At 43.3% G+C, this 19223-nt stretch overlaps 1 protein-coding gene across 1 annotated transcript in view; it reads right to left on the bottom strand.

Moving 5' to 3' along the window:
• The window catches only part of POLR2A (RNA polymerase II subunit A), a 29403-nt gene extending 22688 nt beyond the window's left edge, over positions 1-6715 (bottom strand). Inside the window, exon 1 of the mRNA XM_056554014.1 lies at positions 6444-6715. Coding sequence (XP_056409989.1) covers positions 6444-6530 — 87 coding nt within the window. The 5' untranslated portion in view covers positions 6531-6715. The remainder of the gene's footprint in view (positions 1-6443) is intronic.
• Positions 6716-19223: the final 12508 nt, after the last annotated feature.

The raw sequence follows: 19223 nt of genomic DNA, 5'->3' as shown, positions 1-19223 counted from the left end.
TTGCCTTCGTCCTCCCGTTGCTAAGGAACCGGCCTCACTGTACTCTGTTCTCGCTGTGGTCCTGGGGATAGGAACGTCACAGAGCCTTCAGCCTATCACCGGCCGCAGCGATGTCCCGCCTCGGTCAATGATAGGCTGATCCCACTGTCATAAAAAAGCTGGCCGGCTCCTTACATGACAGTGGGCTCAGCCTATCATTGACCGAGGCGGGACATCGCTGCGGCCGGTGATAGGCTGAAGGCTCTGTGACGTTCCCATCCCCAGAACCACAGCGAGAACAGAGGACAGTGAGGCCGGTTCTTTAGCAACGGGAGGACGAAGGCAAGTTAAAGTTTTTTTATTTTTATATTTGCAGCCTGGGCACAGGAATACAAAGTACAGCGCAGCTAGTAATCATTTGGCGCGGGGGGGGGGGGGGGGGAACCGCCATAATGAACAAAAAACACGTCATACACATTTTTGGTCATTCCGTCCAGCCCCAAGTCCCTGTATATTATATGGTTATTACAGGTTAGGGCTGTCCGGGTATGCTGGGAGTTGTAGTTTTGCATCATCTGGAGGGCCACAGTTTGAAGACCGCTGCATTAAAGGACATCTGCAGCGTGATTAACACTTATCCCCTATCCACAGGATGATGTTGCAGCCGGCGTGCCGCCTCCATACATCTCTATGGGAGAGGCAGCCTTCGTGTCTCCCCCATAGAACTGTATGGGGACAGTGCGTCACCATCGCCTCTAGGTCGACGCTAGGCACCTTAGCGCTCACCATGAGCGCTAATGGCGGCGCCCCGTTAGCGAGATCGTGGGGGGGGGGGTCCCAGCGGTCAGATCCCCCGCAATCAAACACTTATCCCCTATCCTGTGGATAGGGGATAAGTGTCATACCGCTGCAGTTGTCTTTTAACCCCTTCCATGTTAAAAGTTCAAATCACCCCCTTTTCCTATATAAAAACATGTAAACATAATAAAAATAAACATATTTGGTATCGCTTTGTGCGTAATTGTACGACCTATTAAAATATAACATTATGTATCCCGTACGGTAAATGTAAAGAAAATACCAAGCCACAGATTTGCAATTTTTATAATATCCCAGAAAAAAAGTTAAGCGATTAAAAAGTCAGATCAATACCAAAATGGTACCGATAAAAAACAGATTATGGCGCAAAAAATTTGCCCTCATACAGCCTGGTATGTGGAAAAAAAATGAAGCTACAGGGGTTAAAAAATGGCAATTAAACAAAAATTTGAAAATGTCCAGAATTAGTAAAACATGAAGTAAACGATACAAATCTGGTATCGCTGTAATCAGGCGCCTAAAGTATAAAACTAACATGTTATCTGACCACAAGGTAAATGGCGTAGAAAAGAAAACCAAATCTGCTAAATTATCTTTTACTATTTTAATTTCACTTCCCTAAATAAAATATATTGGTTCAGAGAATATGTTATTGAAAAATTAAAAAGGTATTATAGTAGGTACCGTATTTTTCGCCCTATATGACGCACTGGTGTATAAGACGCACCCAATTTATAGGTGCAAGATCAAAAAAATTTTAGATTTTGAACCCAATAGTGGTCTTCAACCTGCGGACCTCCAGATGTTGCAAAACTCCAACTCCCAGCATGCCCGGACAGCCAACGGCTGTCCGGGCATGCTGGGAGTTGTAGTTTTGCAACATCTGGAGGTCCGCAGGTTGAAGACCACTGCATAGGAGGTAATATCGCGGTGAAATTGCTGCGTTCCCGAACAGCCGGGTTAGTGTCACTTTCCCTTCAGACGCGGCGGTCAGCTTTGATCGCCGCGTCTGAAGGGTTAATACAGGGTATCACCGCGATCGGTAATGTCCTGTATTAGCCGCGGGTCCCGGCCGTTGACTGCCGCAGGGACTGCCGCAATAGGGGTGTATTCGCCGTATAAGATGCACCTACTTTTTCCCCCCAGTTTTGGGGAAGAAAAAGTGCGTCTTATACGGCGAAAAATACGGTAGTTATGGCTATTATAGGGCGAGGAGGAAAAAAATCAGAGCGTAAAAGCGAAAATTGGCCAGACAAGTGGGTCGTCATGAGGGACAAGTAGATTTTGCTCCATTTTAGTCCCGTGGACAAGTAGTTTATAAAATTTCCCACCCCTGAGTGTTACCTCCTGTAATAACTAGACCCTGTATATTATATAGTTATTACAGGAGGTAACACTATATTATAAGACCCTGTATATGATATAGTTATTACAGGAGGTAACACTATATTGTAAGAGCCTGATAGAGATGAGCGAACTTGCAGTAAATTCGATTCGTCACAAACTTCTCGGCTCAGCAGTTGATGACTTATCCTGCGTAAATGAGTTCAGCCTTCAGGTGCTCCCGTGGGCTGGAAAAGGTGGATACAGTCCTAGGAGACTCTTAGGACTGTATCCACCTTTTCCAGCCCACCGGAGCACCTGAAGGCTGAACTCATTTACGCAGGATAAGTCATCAACTGCTGAGCCGAGAAGTTCGTGACAAATCGGATTTACTGTAAGTTCGCTCATCTCTAGAGCCTGTATATGATATAATACTGTTACCTCCTGTAATAACTGTACAGACCCTGTATATTATAGTTATTACAGGAGGTAACACTATATTATAAGAGCCTGTATATGATCTAGTTATTACAGGCCATGTATATGAAATAATATAGTGTTACCTCCTATAATAACTAGAAGACCCTATATATTATAGTTATTACAGGAGGTAACACTATATTATAAGAGCCTGTATATGATATAGTTATTACAGGTCATATATGAGATATAATAGTGTGTTACCTCCTGTAATAACTAGAAGACCCTGTATATTATAGTTATTACAGGAGGTAACACTATATTATAACCCTGTATATTATAGTTATAGTGTTACCTCCTGTAATAACTATAATATACAGGGTTATAATATAGTGTTACCTCCTGTAATAACTATATATAATATACATGACCTTTAATAACTATATATAATATACATGACCTATAATATACAGGGTCTTGTAATATACTCTTGCCTCCTGTAATAACTAGATCATATACAGGCTCTTATAATATAGTGTTACCTCCTGTAATAATAAGAGCCTGTATATGATCTAGTTATTACAGGCCATGTATATGAAATAATATAGTGTTACCTCCTGGAATAACTAGAAGACCCTGTATATTATAGTTATTACAGGTCATGTATATTATATAGTTATTACAGGAGGCAAGAGTATATTACAAGACCCTGTATATTATAGGTCATGTATATTATATATAGTTATTAAAGGTCATGTATATTATATATAGTTATTACAGGAGGTAACACTATATTATAAGAGCCTGTATATGATTTAGTTATTACAGGTCATATATGAGATATAATAGTGTGTTACCTCCTGTAATAACTAGAAGACCCTGTATATTATAGTTATTACAGGAGGTAACACTATATCATAACCCTGTATATTATAGTTATTACAGGAGGTAACACTATTATAAGAGCCTGTATATGATAGTTATTACAGGTCATATATGAGATATAATAGTGTGTTACCTCCTAGAAGACCCTGTATATTATAGTTATTACAGGAGGTAACACTATTATAAGAGCCTGTATATGATCTAGTTATTATTACAGGCCATGTATATGAAATAATATAGTGTTACCTCCTGGAATAACTAGAAGACCCTATATATGATATAGTTATTACAGGAGGTAACACTATATTATAACCCTGTATATTATATAGTTCTTACAGGAGGTAACACTATATTATAAGAGCCTGTATATGATCTAATTATTATTACAGGTCATATATGAGATATAATAGTGTGTTACCTCCTGTAATAACTAGAAGACCCTGTATATTATAGTTATTACAGGTCATGTATATTATATAGTTATTACAGGAGGCAAGAGTATATTACAAGACCCTGTATATTATAGGTCATGTATATTATATATAGTTATTAAAGGTCATGTACATTATATATAGTTATTACAGGAGGTAACACTATATTATAAGAGCCTGTATATGCTCTAGTTATTATTACAGGCCATGTATATGATCTAATATAGTGTTACCTCCTGTAATAACTAGGAGACCCTGTATATTATATAGTTATTACAGGAGGTAACACTATATTATAAGAGCCTGTATATGATATAGTTATTACATTAGGTAACACTATAAGAGCCTGTATATTATATAGTTATTACAGGTCATGTAGATTATATATAGTTATTACAGGAGGTAACACTATTATAAGACCCTGTATATGATATAGTGTGACCTCCTGTAATAACTAGAAGACACTGTATATTATATATAGTTATTACAGGAGGTAACACTATATTATAACCCTGTATATTATATAGTTATTACAGGAGGCAACACTATACTAGAAGACCCTGTATATGATATAGTTATTACAGGCCAAGTATATGATATAGTGTTACCTCCTGTAATAACTAGAAGACACTGGATATTATATATAGTTATTACAGGCAGTAACACTATATTGTAACCCTGTATATTATATAGTTATTAGAGGTCAGTATATTATATAGTTATTACAGGAGGTAACACTATATTATAACCCTGTATATTATATAGTTATTAGAGGTCATGTATATTATATAGTTATTACAGGAGGTAACACTATACTAGAAGACCCTGTATATGATATAGTTATTACAGGTCATGTATATTATATATAGTTATTACAGGAGGTAACACTATATTATAACCCTGTATATTATATAGTTAGAGGTCATGTATATTATATAGTTAATACAGGAGGTAACACTATACTAGAAGACCCTGTATATTATATAGTTATTACAGGTCATGTATATTATATATAGTTATTACAGGAGGTAACGCTATACTAGAAGACCCTGTATATGATATAGTGTTACCTCCTGTAATAACTAGAAGACACTGGATATTATATATAGTTATTACAGGAGGTAACACTATACTAGAAGACCCTGTATATTATATAGTTATTACAGGCCAAGTATATGATATAGTGTTACCTCCTGTAATAACTAGAAGACACTGGATATTATATAGTTATTACAGGTCATGTATATTATATATAGTTATTACAGGAGGTAACACTATACTAGAAGACCCTGTATATTATATAGTTATTACAGGCCAAGTATATGATATAGTGTGTTACCTCCTGTAATAACTAGAAGACACTGGATATTATATATAGTTATTACAGGAGGTAACACTATACTAGAAGACCCTGTATATTATATAGTTATTACAGGTCATGTATATTATATATAGTTATTACATGAGGTAACACTATACTAGAAGACCCTGTATATTATATAGTTATTACAGGTCATGTATATTATGTATAGTTATTACATGAGGTAACACTATACTAGAAGACCCTGTATATTATATAGTTATTACAGGTCATGTATATTATGTATAGTTATTACAGGAGGTAACACTATACTAGAAGACCCTGTATATTATATAGTTATTACAGGCCAAGTATATGATATAGTGTGTTACCTCCTGTAATAACTAGAAGACCCTGTATATTATAGTTATTACAGGCCAAGTATATGATATAGTGTGTTACCTCCTGTAATAACTAGAAGACCCTGTATATTATAGTTATTACAGGCCAAGTATATGATATAGTGTTACCCCCTGTAATAACTAGAAGACACTGGATATTATATATAGTTATTACAGGAGGTAACACTATACTAGAAGACCCTGTATATGATATAGTGTTACCTCCTGTAATAACTAGAAGACACTGGATATTATATATAGTTATTACAGGAGGTAACACTATACTAGAAGACCCTGTATATGATATAGTGTTACCTCCTGTAATAACTAGAAGACACTGGATATTATATATAGTTATTACAGGAGGTAACACTATACTAGAAGACCCTGTATATTATATAGTTATTACAGGCCAAGTATATGATATAGTGTTACCTCCTGTAATAACTAGAAGACCCTGTATATGATATAGTTATTACAGGTCATGTATATTATATATAGTTATTACAGGAGGTAACACTATACTAGAAGACCCTGTATATGATATAGTTATTACAGGCAAAGTATATGATATAGTGTTACCTCCTGTAATAACTAGAAGACACTGGATATTATATAGTTATTACAGGAGGTAACACTATATTATAACCCTGTATATTATATAGTTAGAGGTCATGTATATTATATATATAGTTATTACAGGAGGTAACACTATATTATAACCCTGTATATGATATAGTTATTACAGGCCAAGTATATGATATAGTGTTACCTCCTGTAATAACTAGAAGACCCTGGATATTATATAGGACAGGTTAGCTCAGCGCCCCTTCCCGCACAGCCTCCGCACACTTCCGGGTCTGGCCCCGCCTTCCCGCCTCTTACCAGCTCGTCGGGGCCTATGACGCCGAACTGGACCCGCTTAATGGTGCGGAGCGGGCAGGCGCTGTCTCCGGTCGGCGGGCCGTGCATGGTTGTTGTGACCGCTGTACGCGGAGCCTTGATCTACTTTATACGTATCAGGGTCCGGGGACCCTCAGCAGCAGAGCTCCCTCCTCGAGGTCTTCCGCCGCTTGAGCGCACAGCGCAACTGAAGAGCTTCAGTGATGGTCTCTTGTTTATATAGACTACTCGACTATGCACGGGGTTGTCCTCCCCACATTCCAAGGGCTCAAGGCTAACCCCTTGAAGGCGATTGGTGAGAAGCGTCCAACCTGACGGGGAATTTTTGCGCATGCGTATTTGAACACTGATTACGAAACAGATTCGGGACTTTCCGGCTATTTACGTCAGGAACAGGCGCTTGCGCTTAACAACCAACAGGGGGCGGAGCAGAAGGGGTGGGTCATTATTTTTATTGATAACTTCTTTATCCAATAGCATGACGACTTATACTGTCGTGACGTAAATATCCTGCAAGTACGCATGCGCGTTGTCGCGCCCTGAGTTATGGCGCCGATGGTAAGCTGTTGCTTTTGTCATGGTAATTTTTATTCGGTAACGGCGGGTGAATTGTTCGGTGGTGATCTGGAAATATCGTTGTCGGCCTCACGAGGAAACGCTAGTTCTTGTAGTGCGATCTATGGACAAGGGCCGCACATCCCCGGCCTCAATTAGTACTAGACCCGCCATATGTGTGAGGAGTTCGTGCTAGAACCTAGGACAGGCCGCGGCTTCTGGAAGATGTGTAGGCCTCGGTGGTAGGTTGGACCCCAAGTTGCTCCGGGACAAACGCTAGGATCTGGATCATCTTGTTTTACTGATTACTGAGGAAACCGGATAGAAGATGGAGGGGATCGGGAAGAGAAAAGAGTGATCGGGGACAGGGGAGCGGGAGATGGGGATCGGTTTGGGGGTATCCGGGCTTGTATCATTGGTCGGGAAGGAGACCCCAGGGGATGACTATGGGGGTTACCCTACTGTGTATATCACGTGACTAGTGTATGGAACCTCTGTACATTAGGGGCCTTTTGTGTCTTGGATCCTCCTGGTTAGTGTTGGCCCCCACCAATGGTGTGTACATCAGGGGCCACTATGTGAGTTCTGGTATCCTCCTGGTTAGTGTTGGCCCCCACCAATGGTGTGTACATCAGGGGCCACTATGTGAGTTCTCGTACCCTTCTGGTTAGTGTTGGCCCCCACCAATGGTGTGTACATCAGGGGCCACTATGTGAGTTCTCGTACCCTTCTGGTTAGTGTTGGCCCCCACCAATGGTGTGTACATCAGGGGCCACTATGTGAGTTCTCTTATCCTTCTGGTTAGTGTTGGCCCCCACCAATGGTGTGTACATCAGGGGCCACTATGTGGGTTCTGGTATCCTCCTGGTTAGTGTTGGCCCCCACCAATGGTGTGTACATCAGGGACCATTATGTGAGTTCTCTTATCCTCCTGGTTAGTGTTGGCCCCCACCAATGGTGTGTACATCAGGGGCCACTATGTGAGTTCTCTTATCCTTCTGGTTAGTGTTGGCCCCCACCAATGGTGTGTACATCAGGGGCCACTATGTGAGTTCTCTTATCCTTCTGGTTAGTGTTGGCCCCCACCAATGGTGTGTACATCAGGGGCCACTATGTGAATTCTCATATCCTTCTGGTTAGTGTTGGCCCCCACCAATGGTGTGTACATCAGGGACCACTATGTGAGTTCTCTTATCCTTCTGGTTAGTGTTGGCCCCCACCAATGGTGTGTACATCAGGGGCCACTATGTGAATGCTCATATCCTTCTGGTTAGTGTTGGCCCCCACCAATGGTGTGTACATCAGGGGCCATTATGTGAGTTCTCATATCCTTCTGGTTAGTGTTGGCCCCCACCAATGGTGTGTACATCAGGGACCACTATGTGAGTTCTGGTATCCTCCTGGTTAGTGTTGGCCCCCACCAATGGTGTGTACATCAGGGACCATTATGTGAGTTCTCTTATCCTTCTGGTTAGTGTTGGCCCCCACCAATGGTGTGTACATCAGGGGCCACTATGTGAGTTCTCGTACCCTTCTGGTTAGTGTTGGCCCCCACCAATGGTGTGTACATCAGGGGCCACTATGTGAGTTCTCGTATCCTTCTGGTTAGTGTTGGCCCCCACCAATGGTGTGTACATCAGGGACCACTATGTGAGTTCTGGTATCCTCCTGGTTAGTGTTGGCCCCCACCAATGGTGTGTACATCAGGGGCCACTATGTGAGTTCTCTTATCCTCCTGGTTAGTGTTGGCCCCCACCAATGGTGTGTACATCAGGGGCCACTATGTGAGTTCTCGTATCCTTCTGGTTAGTGTTGGCCCCCACCAATGGTGTGTACATCAGGGGCCACTATGTGAGTTCTCGTACCCTTCTGGTTAGTGTTGGCCCCCACCAATGGTGTGTACATCAGGGGCCACTATGTGAGTTCTCGTATCCTTCTGGTTAGTGTTGGCCCCCACCAATGGTGTGTACATCAGGGGCCACTATGTGAGTTCTCGTATCCTTCTGGTTAGTGTTGGCCCCCACCAATGGTGTGTACATCAGGGGCCACTATGTGAGTTCTCTTATCCTCCTGGTTAGTGTTGGCCCCCACCAATGGTGTGTACATCAGGGGCCACTATGTGAGTTCTCTTATCCTCCTGGTTAGTGTTGGCCCCCACCAATGGTGTGTACATCAGGGGCCATTATGTGAGTTCTCGCATCCTCCTGGTTAATGTTGGCCTCCACCAATGGTGTGTACATCAGGGGCCCCTGTGTGCGGTCTCTGTTGGGACCCTATCTATCATTGCTGGGATTGATTAGTACAGGTTGAAGTTGTGGTAGAGAAGTCCTGGATTTGCCCTCCTGACGCTCCATCCAGAATCCGGGATTTAGTCCTTTTCAGGCTCTAGTGCAGCCGGGGGGATTCTAGGAGGTGGGATGAGTCCTGGAGCAAGAGGTAGGATGGATTATTTTTTTAAATAGTGTTCTAGCAGCTCCAACTACATGTAAATGTATCCAGAATACCCTAATACAGTCATACTGTACAGCGAGCCGCTACCTGACTGTATTGTGTAATATAATAGGCTGGAGATTACAGACACAGTGGGGGTCACCTGTTACCTTACATGAGCTGGGCGCAAACCACCCGCCCTGCTGAGCACCCGGGAGTAAATGGAGGTACTGTGTAGGGATCGAACGATATCGTTTTTTTAGGGCCGATACCGATAATCTGTGGAGGTTAGGGCCGATAGCCGATAACTTATACCGATATTCCGGTATAAGTTATCGGCTATTTATCCCCCTGTGACACCGCTGCAGATCATTGATTTAAAGCGGGCGCTTTAAATCAATGCACTGCAGTGGCTTTTGCGGTGCCATAGGCCGCCGCCGCCGCAACCTGCTTCTCTCCCCCTGCCTGTTCAAGGGTCCTGAGACCTATCACCGCGCCTAGGGGTGCCTCCAGCTGTTGCAAAACTACTACTCCCAGCATGCCCGAACAGCCGTTGGCTGTCCGGGCATGCTGGGAATTGTAGTTTTGCAACAGCTGGAGGGTCTACTGTAGGTATAGTATATTATACAGACCCCTGTCCATCCCAGAACCCTGACTCACCTTCCCAGTTGCAGCAGGGACCATCCGGGGAGGTTCCAGGTACAGGTTCCTGTACAGGTTCCTGTAGTGTCCGGCGGCATTCCGGGTGGAGGGTGAACCGGTCCGGGCTGTCCTTCTTCTCCGGGGGTCATCTTCTTCACTCCGGGCAGGCTCCGGCCTAGTAACGCTGCATAGATGCCGCTGCGCAGCGACGCACCTGACGTTACGGCGTAGTGGCGTCTATGCAGCATACAAGGCCGGAGCCTGCCCGGAGTGGTGAAGAGGACCCCCTTAGAAGGACAGCCCAGACCGGTTCACCCTCCACCACCCTCATTACGGGTAAGTTAAATTTTTTTTATAGACTCGGAGGGTGGGGGAGGGGTAGGGGTATAGCGGTATGGGCAAAAATCCATACCGTGGGAGAAAAAAAAAAAAACTGTATCCGGTTCATACCGGTATACCGACAAGCACTACGGGGGTGCGGTGGGGGCGATGCGGGGGGGCGGGGCATTATCGGCAAGGTAATTGCCGATACCGATAATGCCCAAAATCATGATTATCGGCCGATAATATCGGCCATACCGATAATCGGTCGATCCCTAGTACTGTGGACGTTTTCCTTCATACGTTCACCGGGCCGGACACTCTACAGTACAGTGGTCCCTCAACATACGATGGTAATTCGTTCCAAATGAACCATCGTTTGTTGAAACCATTGTATGTTGAGGGATCTGTCCAATGAAAAGAATAGGAAGTTATATTCACAGTCGCCACTGCCCTGGATGTCACCCTCCATCGCTGTCGCCGGGTCCCCATGGTGTCCCCGTCGCTCCAGACCGTCTCCGCTGCACGGGATCGTCGTTCCTTATCGCCGTCATCACGTCGCTGAGCACGCCGCTCCTATTGGATGACGTGACGGCGACGATGGAGAGCTACGGCAATGCAGGGGATCCCGAAGAGGACAGTCCGGAGCGCCTCAAGTGATTGTTATCGGACCACACGGGGCACATTAAACGGCTATCCGGCGGCAGCTGAAGCAGTCAGCGCTGCCGGATAGCCGTTTATGCGATGGCCCGACATTCAAAAGCATCGTATGTTGATGCTACCTTCAACATGCGATGGCCTCTGAGAGGCCATTGTATGTTGAAATTATCGTATGTCGGGCCATCGTAGGTCGGGGGGGGGGGGTCACTGTATATTAAATGGGAATATTTTTATTTGTATTGATCCATAGATGCAGATGACATCTCGGTCAGTACGGCGACGTTCTTCAGATTATCTAAGATGTGGAAAAAATCTGAACAAAGATGCAGTGTCACAGAAGAGTACTGGAGAAAGAAAGGAAATGCGTAGCGTTTATACACATGCCGGGGGTATACGCATGCCGGAGGGAAAATTTTAAGAAATAAAACTACTTGTCCAAGGATCTAAAACAGGAGCACAGTCCACTTGTCCTGGTACGCAAATAAGAGAAGGTTTCATTTTTTTTCCTTATTTCAAATAGCCAACTCCTTGACTTTTCCACTTAGAGACCCATATGAGACTTTTGCGCGACCAATTGTACTCTGTAATGATGTCACTCATTTTACCACCAAATCTACAGTAAAATTGAAGAAAAATATTTGATGGGAGAAACTGAAAAAATTTAGCAACATTCAGGTCTACAGTTTCTACGCATTACACTTCTTGGTACATATGACGCGTTGGCCCTCATTTACTATTGCGCCAGAATTTGTGCCAGAGTTGAAAAAACCCCGGCTAACTCTCCATTTTGCGTCTAGAACCTGAAAAAGGGGTGTGGTCTCCGAAAAGGGGCGTGTTCCCAACATTTTCACTAAAAAACAACATATTTACTAAGGTTTTCACATAAAATGTGGTGGATTTGAGCTGAGGAAAACCCGACAGATCAGAGCGGGTGTAAAAAAAAAAGCAAAGTGTAGGGAAACCTTAGTAAATACCGTGGAAAATAAATTGTAGGGAAATAAAACCCACAAAGAAACCTACACAACACTCTTAGTAAATAAGGGCCATTATGTTTATTCTGTAGGTCCATACGATTACAATAATCGATTTTTATAGGTTTTGTTTTATTTTACTACTTTTAACCCCTTAAGGACCAAGCCCATTTTAACCTTAAAGGGGTACTCCGCCCCTAGACATCTTATCCCCCATCCAAAGGATAGGTGATAAGATGTCAGATCGTCGGGGTCCAGCTGCTGGGGTTAGGGTTCCCCTGCGTAATGACAGGCGATACAGGGGACGGAGCAGCATGACATCTTTGCACCGCCCCTCCTGACATCAATGCTCACCCCCTTAATGCAAGTCTATGGCAGGGGGCGAGATGACCACCACGCCCCCTCCCATAGACTTGTATTGAGGGGGAGGGCCGTGACGTAACGATGCTCCGGCCCCTGTATCGTAGGTCATTACGCGCAGAGCGAACTCTCTCTGTGCAGTAATGATAGCGCAGTGCCGCAGCGGCGATTGTATAGGGGCGAAGTACCCCTTCACGACGAGCGACATACATGTACGTCGCGGGGTTCTGGGAGCGCCGCGTCACTGGTAGCGGTGATCGGGCCGGGATGACTGCTGTTATCTAACAGCAGGCATCCCGGCACATCGCCGAGGGGGGTCCCCCCCCCCCATGACCGCGATGAGCGCAAATCGCAGGTCAATTCAGATCTGCGCGATTCCAGGTCATATGGGTCACCGGTGACCTGGAAAATAAGAGGGATCGGTGGTGTCCGAGACAACTTCGATCCTCCTGAAGGGATAGGAGTTTGGTGGCAGGGGTTCCACCCCTCCTATTTCTGCTATTGGTCGGCCGAGCGACCGACCGATAGCAGACCGGCGAAGGGGGTTAAAGTTCGGTTCCCCCGCTTTTCCCACCTATCGGTGTCCGGGCAAAACGGGGCAACTGTCCAGGGACCGGCGCCGTAGGTCCCTTACCTGGATCGCGATCCTCCATGTGGGGATCCCCCACGTGCGGCGGCAGCAATTCATCCGGGTCCTGCCAGGCGAGTTGTTGCCTAGCAACATCCGGAGGGCCACAGTTTACAGTGGTCTCTAAACCGTGGCCCTCCAGATTTTGCAAAACTACAACTCCCAGCATGCACAGACAGCTGTTTGCTGTGTGGGTATGCTGGGACTTGTAGTTTTGCAATATTTAGAGGGGTTCAGGTTGTAGATCACTATGCAGTGGTCTCAAACTGTAGCCCTCCAGATGTTGCAAAACTACAACTCTCAGCATGCCCAGACAGCAGTTTGCTGTCTGGGCTGCGAGTTGTAGTTTTGCAACATCTGGAGAGCCACAGTTTTGAGACCACTGCATAGTGATCTACAACCTGAACCCCTCTAAATATTGCAAAACTACAAGTCCCAGCATTCAGGAACAGCATAAGGCTGTGTTGGCATGCTGGGAGTTGTACTTGCGTGCCTCCAGCCATTGCAGAACTACATCTCCCAGCATGCCCTTCCACAATCAGTACATGCTGGGAGTTGTAGTTTTGCAACAGCTGGAGGCGCACTGGTTGGAAAATACTGAGTTAGGTCATAGAACCTAACTGAAGGTTTTCCAACCAGTGTGCCTCCAGCTGTTGCAAAACTACAACTCCCAGCATGCATGGTCTGTCAGTGCATGCTGGGAGTTGTAGTTTTGACCCCCCTCCCATGTGAATGTACAGGCTACATTCACACTGGCGGCAGATTAATGAGTTCCCTGCTTCAAGTTTGAGCTGTGGCAAATTTTCCGCCGCAGCTTAAACTCCTAGCGGGAGACTCGGTGTAATCTGCCTTTAGTGTGAATGTAACCTAAAAACACTACACTACATTAACACCAAATAAAGAGTAAAACACTACATATACACATGTACACTGCCCCCCCTACCACCCTCCTTCCCCAATAAAAATGAAAAACATTGTACGGCAGTGTTTCTAAGATGAAGCCTCCAGCTGTTGCAAAACAAATACTCCCAGCATTTCTGGTCAGCAATTGACTGTCCAAGCATGCTGGGAGTTTTGCAACAGCTGGAGGCACCCTGTTTGGGAATCACTGGTGTAGAATACCCCTATGTCCACCCCTATGCAAATCCCTAATTCAGGCCTCAAATGCGCATGGCGCTCTCACTTTGGAGCCCTGTTGTATTTCAAGGCAACAGTATAGGGTCACATATGGGGTATCGCCGTACTCGGGAGCAATTGCCTAACACATTTTGGGGGGCTTTTTCCCCTCTTACCCCTTATGAAAAGGAGCAGTTGGGGTCTACACCAGCATAGTGTAAAAAAATAACAATTTTTACACTAACATGCTGGTGTTGTCCTATACTTTTCATTTTCACAAGAGATAAAAGGGAAAAACTCTCCCCAAAATTTGTAAAGCAATTTCTCCCGAGTACGGAGATACCCCATATGTGAGCGCAAAGTGCTCTGGGGGCGCACAACAAGGCCCAGAAGGGAGAGTGCGCCATGTACGTTTGAGGTGATTTGCACAGGGGTGGCTGATTGTTACAGCGGTTCTGACAAACGCAAAAAAAAAAAACACACCCACATGTGACCCCATTTTGGAAACTACACCCCTCACGGAATGTAATAAGGGGTGCAGTGAGAATTTACACCCCACAGGTGTCTGACAGATCTTTGGAACAGTGGTCTGTGAAAATGAAAAATGTTGCACAGCCCACTGTTCCAAAGATCTGTCAGACACCAGGGGGGGGGGGGGGGGTAAATGCTCACTGTACCCCTCACTACATTCTGTGAGGGGTCTAGTTTCCCAAATGGTATGCCATGTGTTTTTTTTTTTTTGCTGTCCTGGCACAATAGGGGCTTCCTAAATGCGACATACCCCCCGAGCAAAATTTGCTCTCAAAAAGCCAAATATGACTCCTTCTCTTCTGAGCATTGTAGTTCGCCCGTAGTGCACTTCAGGTCCACTTATGGGGTACCTCCATACTCAGAAAAGATGGGGTTACAAATTTTGGGGGGTCTTTTCTGCTATTAACCCTTGCAAAAATTTGAAATTTGGGGGAAACCCACATTTTAGTGACATTTTTTTTTTTTTTTTTTTTTACATATGCAAAAGTCGTGAAACACCTGTGGGGTATTAAGGCTCACTTTATTCCTTGTTACGTTCCTCAAGGGGTCTAGTTTCCAAAATGTTATGCCACATGTTTTTTTTTTATTTTATTTTTTTATATGCTGTCCTGGCACCATAGGGGCTTCCTAAATGCAACATGCCCCCCGAGCAAAATTTGCTCTAAAAAAGCCAAAGATGTCTCCTCTTCTGAGCATTGTAGTTCATCCGCAGTGCACTTCAGGTCCACTTATGGCGTACTTCCATACTCAGAAGAGATGGGGTTACTAATTTTGGGGGGTCTTTTCTGTTATTAACCCTTAAAAAATGTTAAATTTGGGGGAAAACCAACATTTGACTTACATTTTTTTTTTTTTTTTTTTTTTTTTTTTTTTTTTTTTTTTACAGAGGGTCTAGTTTCCAAAATGGTATGCCATGTGTTTTTTTTTGTTTTTTTTTTGCTGTTCTGGCACCATAGGGGCTTCCTAAATGCAACATGCCCCCCAAAAACCATTTCAGAAAAACGTACTCTCCAAAATTCCCTTGTCGCTTCTGAGCCCTCTACTGCGCTCACCGAACACTTTACATAGACATATGAGGTATGTGCTTACTCGAGAGGAATTGGGTTACACATACAAGTATACCTTTTCTCCTTCTACCCCTTGAAAAAATTCAAAAATTGGGTCTACAAGAACATGCGAGTGTAAAAAATGAATATTTAGAATTTTCTCCTTCACTTTGCTGCTTTTCCTGTGAAACACCTAAAGGGTTAAAACACTTACTGAATGTCATTTTGAATACTTTGGGGGTGCAGTTTTTATAATGGGGTCATTTATGGGGATTTCTAATATGAAGACCCTTCAAATCCACTTCAAAACTGAACTGGTCCATGAAAAATAGTGAGTTTGAAAATTTTGTGAAAAATTGGAAAATTGCTGCTGAACTTTGAAGCCTCTGGTGTCTCCAAAAGTAAAAACTTGTCAATTTTATGATGAAAACATAAAGTAGACATATTGTATATGTGAATAAAAAAAAAATTTGGAATATCCATTTTCCTTACAAGCAGAGAGCTTCAAAGTTAGAAAAATGCTAAATTTTAGATTTTTTTTCATCAAATTTGGGGATTTTTCACCAAGAAAGGATGCAAGTTACCACAAAAATTTACCACTATGTTAAAGTAGAATATGTCACAAAAAAACAATCTCAGAACCAGAATGATAAGTAAAAGCATCAGAGTTATTAATGTTTAAAGTGACAATGGTCAGATGTACAAAAAAGGGCTTCGTCCTAGAGGTGAAAATGGTCTGTGTCCTTAAGGGGTTAAGGACCAGGCCAATTTTATTTTTACGTTTTCTTTTTTTCCTCCTTGCCTTTTAAAATCCATAGATCTTTTATATTTCCATCTACAGACCCATATAAGGGCTTATTTTTTGCATGACCTGGCTATCAGCGCCGGCAATGGGGCAGCGGCACCGATAGCCAGGGGGAGAGAAGGGCCGGCAGCAGGGCGCTAGACCCTAGGACAGGCAGGGGCAGAGAAGCCGGCAGGTCTCTGCACCTGAAAAGCCGCTGCAGTTCATTGATTTAAAGCACCTGCTTAAATCATTAAACTGCAGCGGCTTATCAGGTAGACTTTAGGCTAAAAATTTTAGCCTAAAAAGTGCGTGTTATACGCCGATAAATACGGAAAAAAAACGAAAATTTTTGTACAAAATCAGTATTCTAAAATCGCCCTATTTTGACCACCTATAACTTTTTCATTTTTCCATATATAGGGCAGTATGAGGGCTCATTCTTAGCACTGTCATCTGTACTTTTTATCAATACCACATTTGCATATGTAAAACTTTTAGATAATTTTTTATAAATTTTTGAATAAAATGTAACAAAGCAGCACTTTTGAACTTTTATAATTTTTAATGTTTACGCCATTCACCGTACGGGATCATTAACATTATATTTTGATAGATCGGACATTTATGCACACGGCGATACCAAATGTTTTTTTTTTTTTTTATTACGCTTTTTGGGGGTAAAATGGGAAAAACTGACAATTTTTATTTTTATTGGGGGAGGGGATTTTTTTTTATTTACTTTGTTTAAAAAAAAAATTTCAACTTTTTTACACTTTTTATGCCCCCATAGGGGACTATCTATAGCAATCATTTGATTGCTAATACTGTTCAGTGATATGCATAGGACATAGCACTGATCAGTATTATTGGTGATCTTCTGCTCTGGTCTGCTCGATCTCAGACCAGAGCAGAAGACCCCGGGAGATGGCTGGAGCCAGGTGAGGGGACCTCCAGCCGCCATGCTGGATGATGGGATTGCCACGGCAGCGCTGCAGGCAATCCGATCATCCATTCAAAGTACTGCACTGCCACAGATGCCAATCTGTATTGATCACGGCATCTGAGGGGTTAATGGCGGACATCCGCATGATCGAGGATGTCGGCCATTACCGGCAGGTCCCCAGCTGCTGCTAGCAGCCGGAACCTGCTGTGTATGACGCGAGCACCGTGCCGATGCTCGCGGTCATACACAGGACGTTAGTGTACGTCCTGGTGCGCGAAGTCTCGCCAAGCCAGGACGTATACTTACTCCCGTGGTCGTTAACAGGTTAATAAAAACTAACTTTTTGTACGATATTTGGTATTCTTAAAATCCTCCCCTTCTCACCCCCATAACTTTTATTTTTGTGTATACAGGGATGTGTGAGGGCTAATTTTTTGTGCCAAGGTCTTTAGTTTTTATTGATACCATTTTGTTTTGATGGGACTTTTTGATCGCTTCTTATTGATATTTTTTTTCCCCGTTATATGAAACAACCAAAAATATGCAGTTCTTGACTTTTTTATTTTATTTAACCCCTTAAGGACCAAGGACGTACCGGTATGTCCTTGGTCCTGCTCTCCTGATATAACGTGGGGTTACACAGTAACCCCGTGTCATATCACGGTGGGCCCGGCGTCATAGTGAAGCCGGGACCCGCCTCTAATAGCGCGCAGTGGCTGCTAAAAGCGAAAGTGAAAGTTGCCGGCTAGCTCAGTCGGGCTGTTCAGGATAGCCGCGGCTAATCGCGGCATCCCGAACAGCTTACAGGACAGCGGGAGGGCTGCCTCCTCGCTGTCTGATCGCCGAATGACTGCTCAGTGCCTGAGATCCAGGCATGAGCAGTCAAGCGGCAGAATCATCGATCACTGGTTTCCTATGAGAAACCAGTGATCAATGATGATCAGTGTGTGCAGTGTTATAGGTCCCTATGGGATAACAATGATCAGTATAAGAGATCAGTGTGTGCAGTGTTATAGGTCCCTATGGGACCTATAACACTGCAAAAAAAAAAGTGAATAAAGATCATTTAACTCCTCCCCTATTAAAAGTTTGAATCACCCCCCTTTTCCAATAAAAAAAAAGTGTAAAATAAAAATATACATATATGGTATCACCGCGTGCGGAAATGTCAGAATTATAAAAATGTATCATTCATTAAACCGCTCGGTCAATGGCGTGCGCGCAAAAAAATTCCAAAGTCCAAAATAGTGCATTTTTGGTCACTTTTTATATCATTTAAAAATGAATAAAAAGCGATCAATAAGTCCTATCAATGCAAAAATGGTACCGTTAAAAACTTCACGGCGCAAAAAATGAGCTCTCATACCGCCCCATACACGGAAAAATAAAAAAGTTATAGGGGTCAGAAGATGACAATTTTAAACGCATTAATTTTCCTGCATGTAGTTATGATTTTTTCCAGAAGTCCGACAAAATCAAACCGATATAAGTAGGGAATCATTTTAATCGTATGGACCTACAGAATAAAGATAAGGGGTCATTTTTACCGAAAAATGTACTACGTAGAAACGGAAGCCCCCAATTTTGTCGCACAATGATTTTTTTTTTCCGATTCACCGTAGATTTTTGGGCAAAAGGACTGACGTCATTACAAAGTAGAATTGTTGGCGCAAAAAATAAGCCCTCATATGGATTTTTAGGTGCAAAATTGAAAGAGTTATGATTTTTTAACCCCTTCAGGACCAAGCCCATTTTGGCCTTAAGGACCAGAG

This window comes from Hyla sarda, unplaced genomic scaffold, assembly GCF_029499605.1.
Source record: "Hyla sarda isolate aHylSar1 unplaced genomic scaffold, aHylSar1.hap1 scaffold_526, whole genome shotgun sequence".
Lineage (NCBI taxonomy): Eukaryota > Metazoa > Chordata > Amphibia > Anura > Hylidae > Hyla > Hyla sarda.
This window is presented reverse-complemented; position numbering and strand designations above follow the sequence as displayed.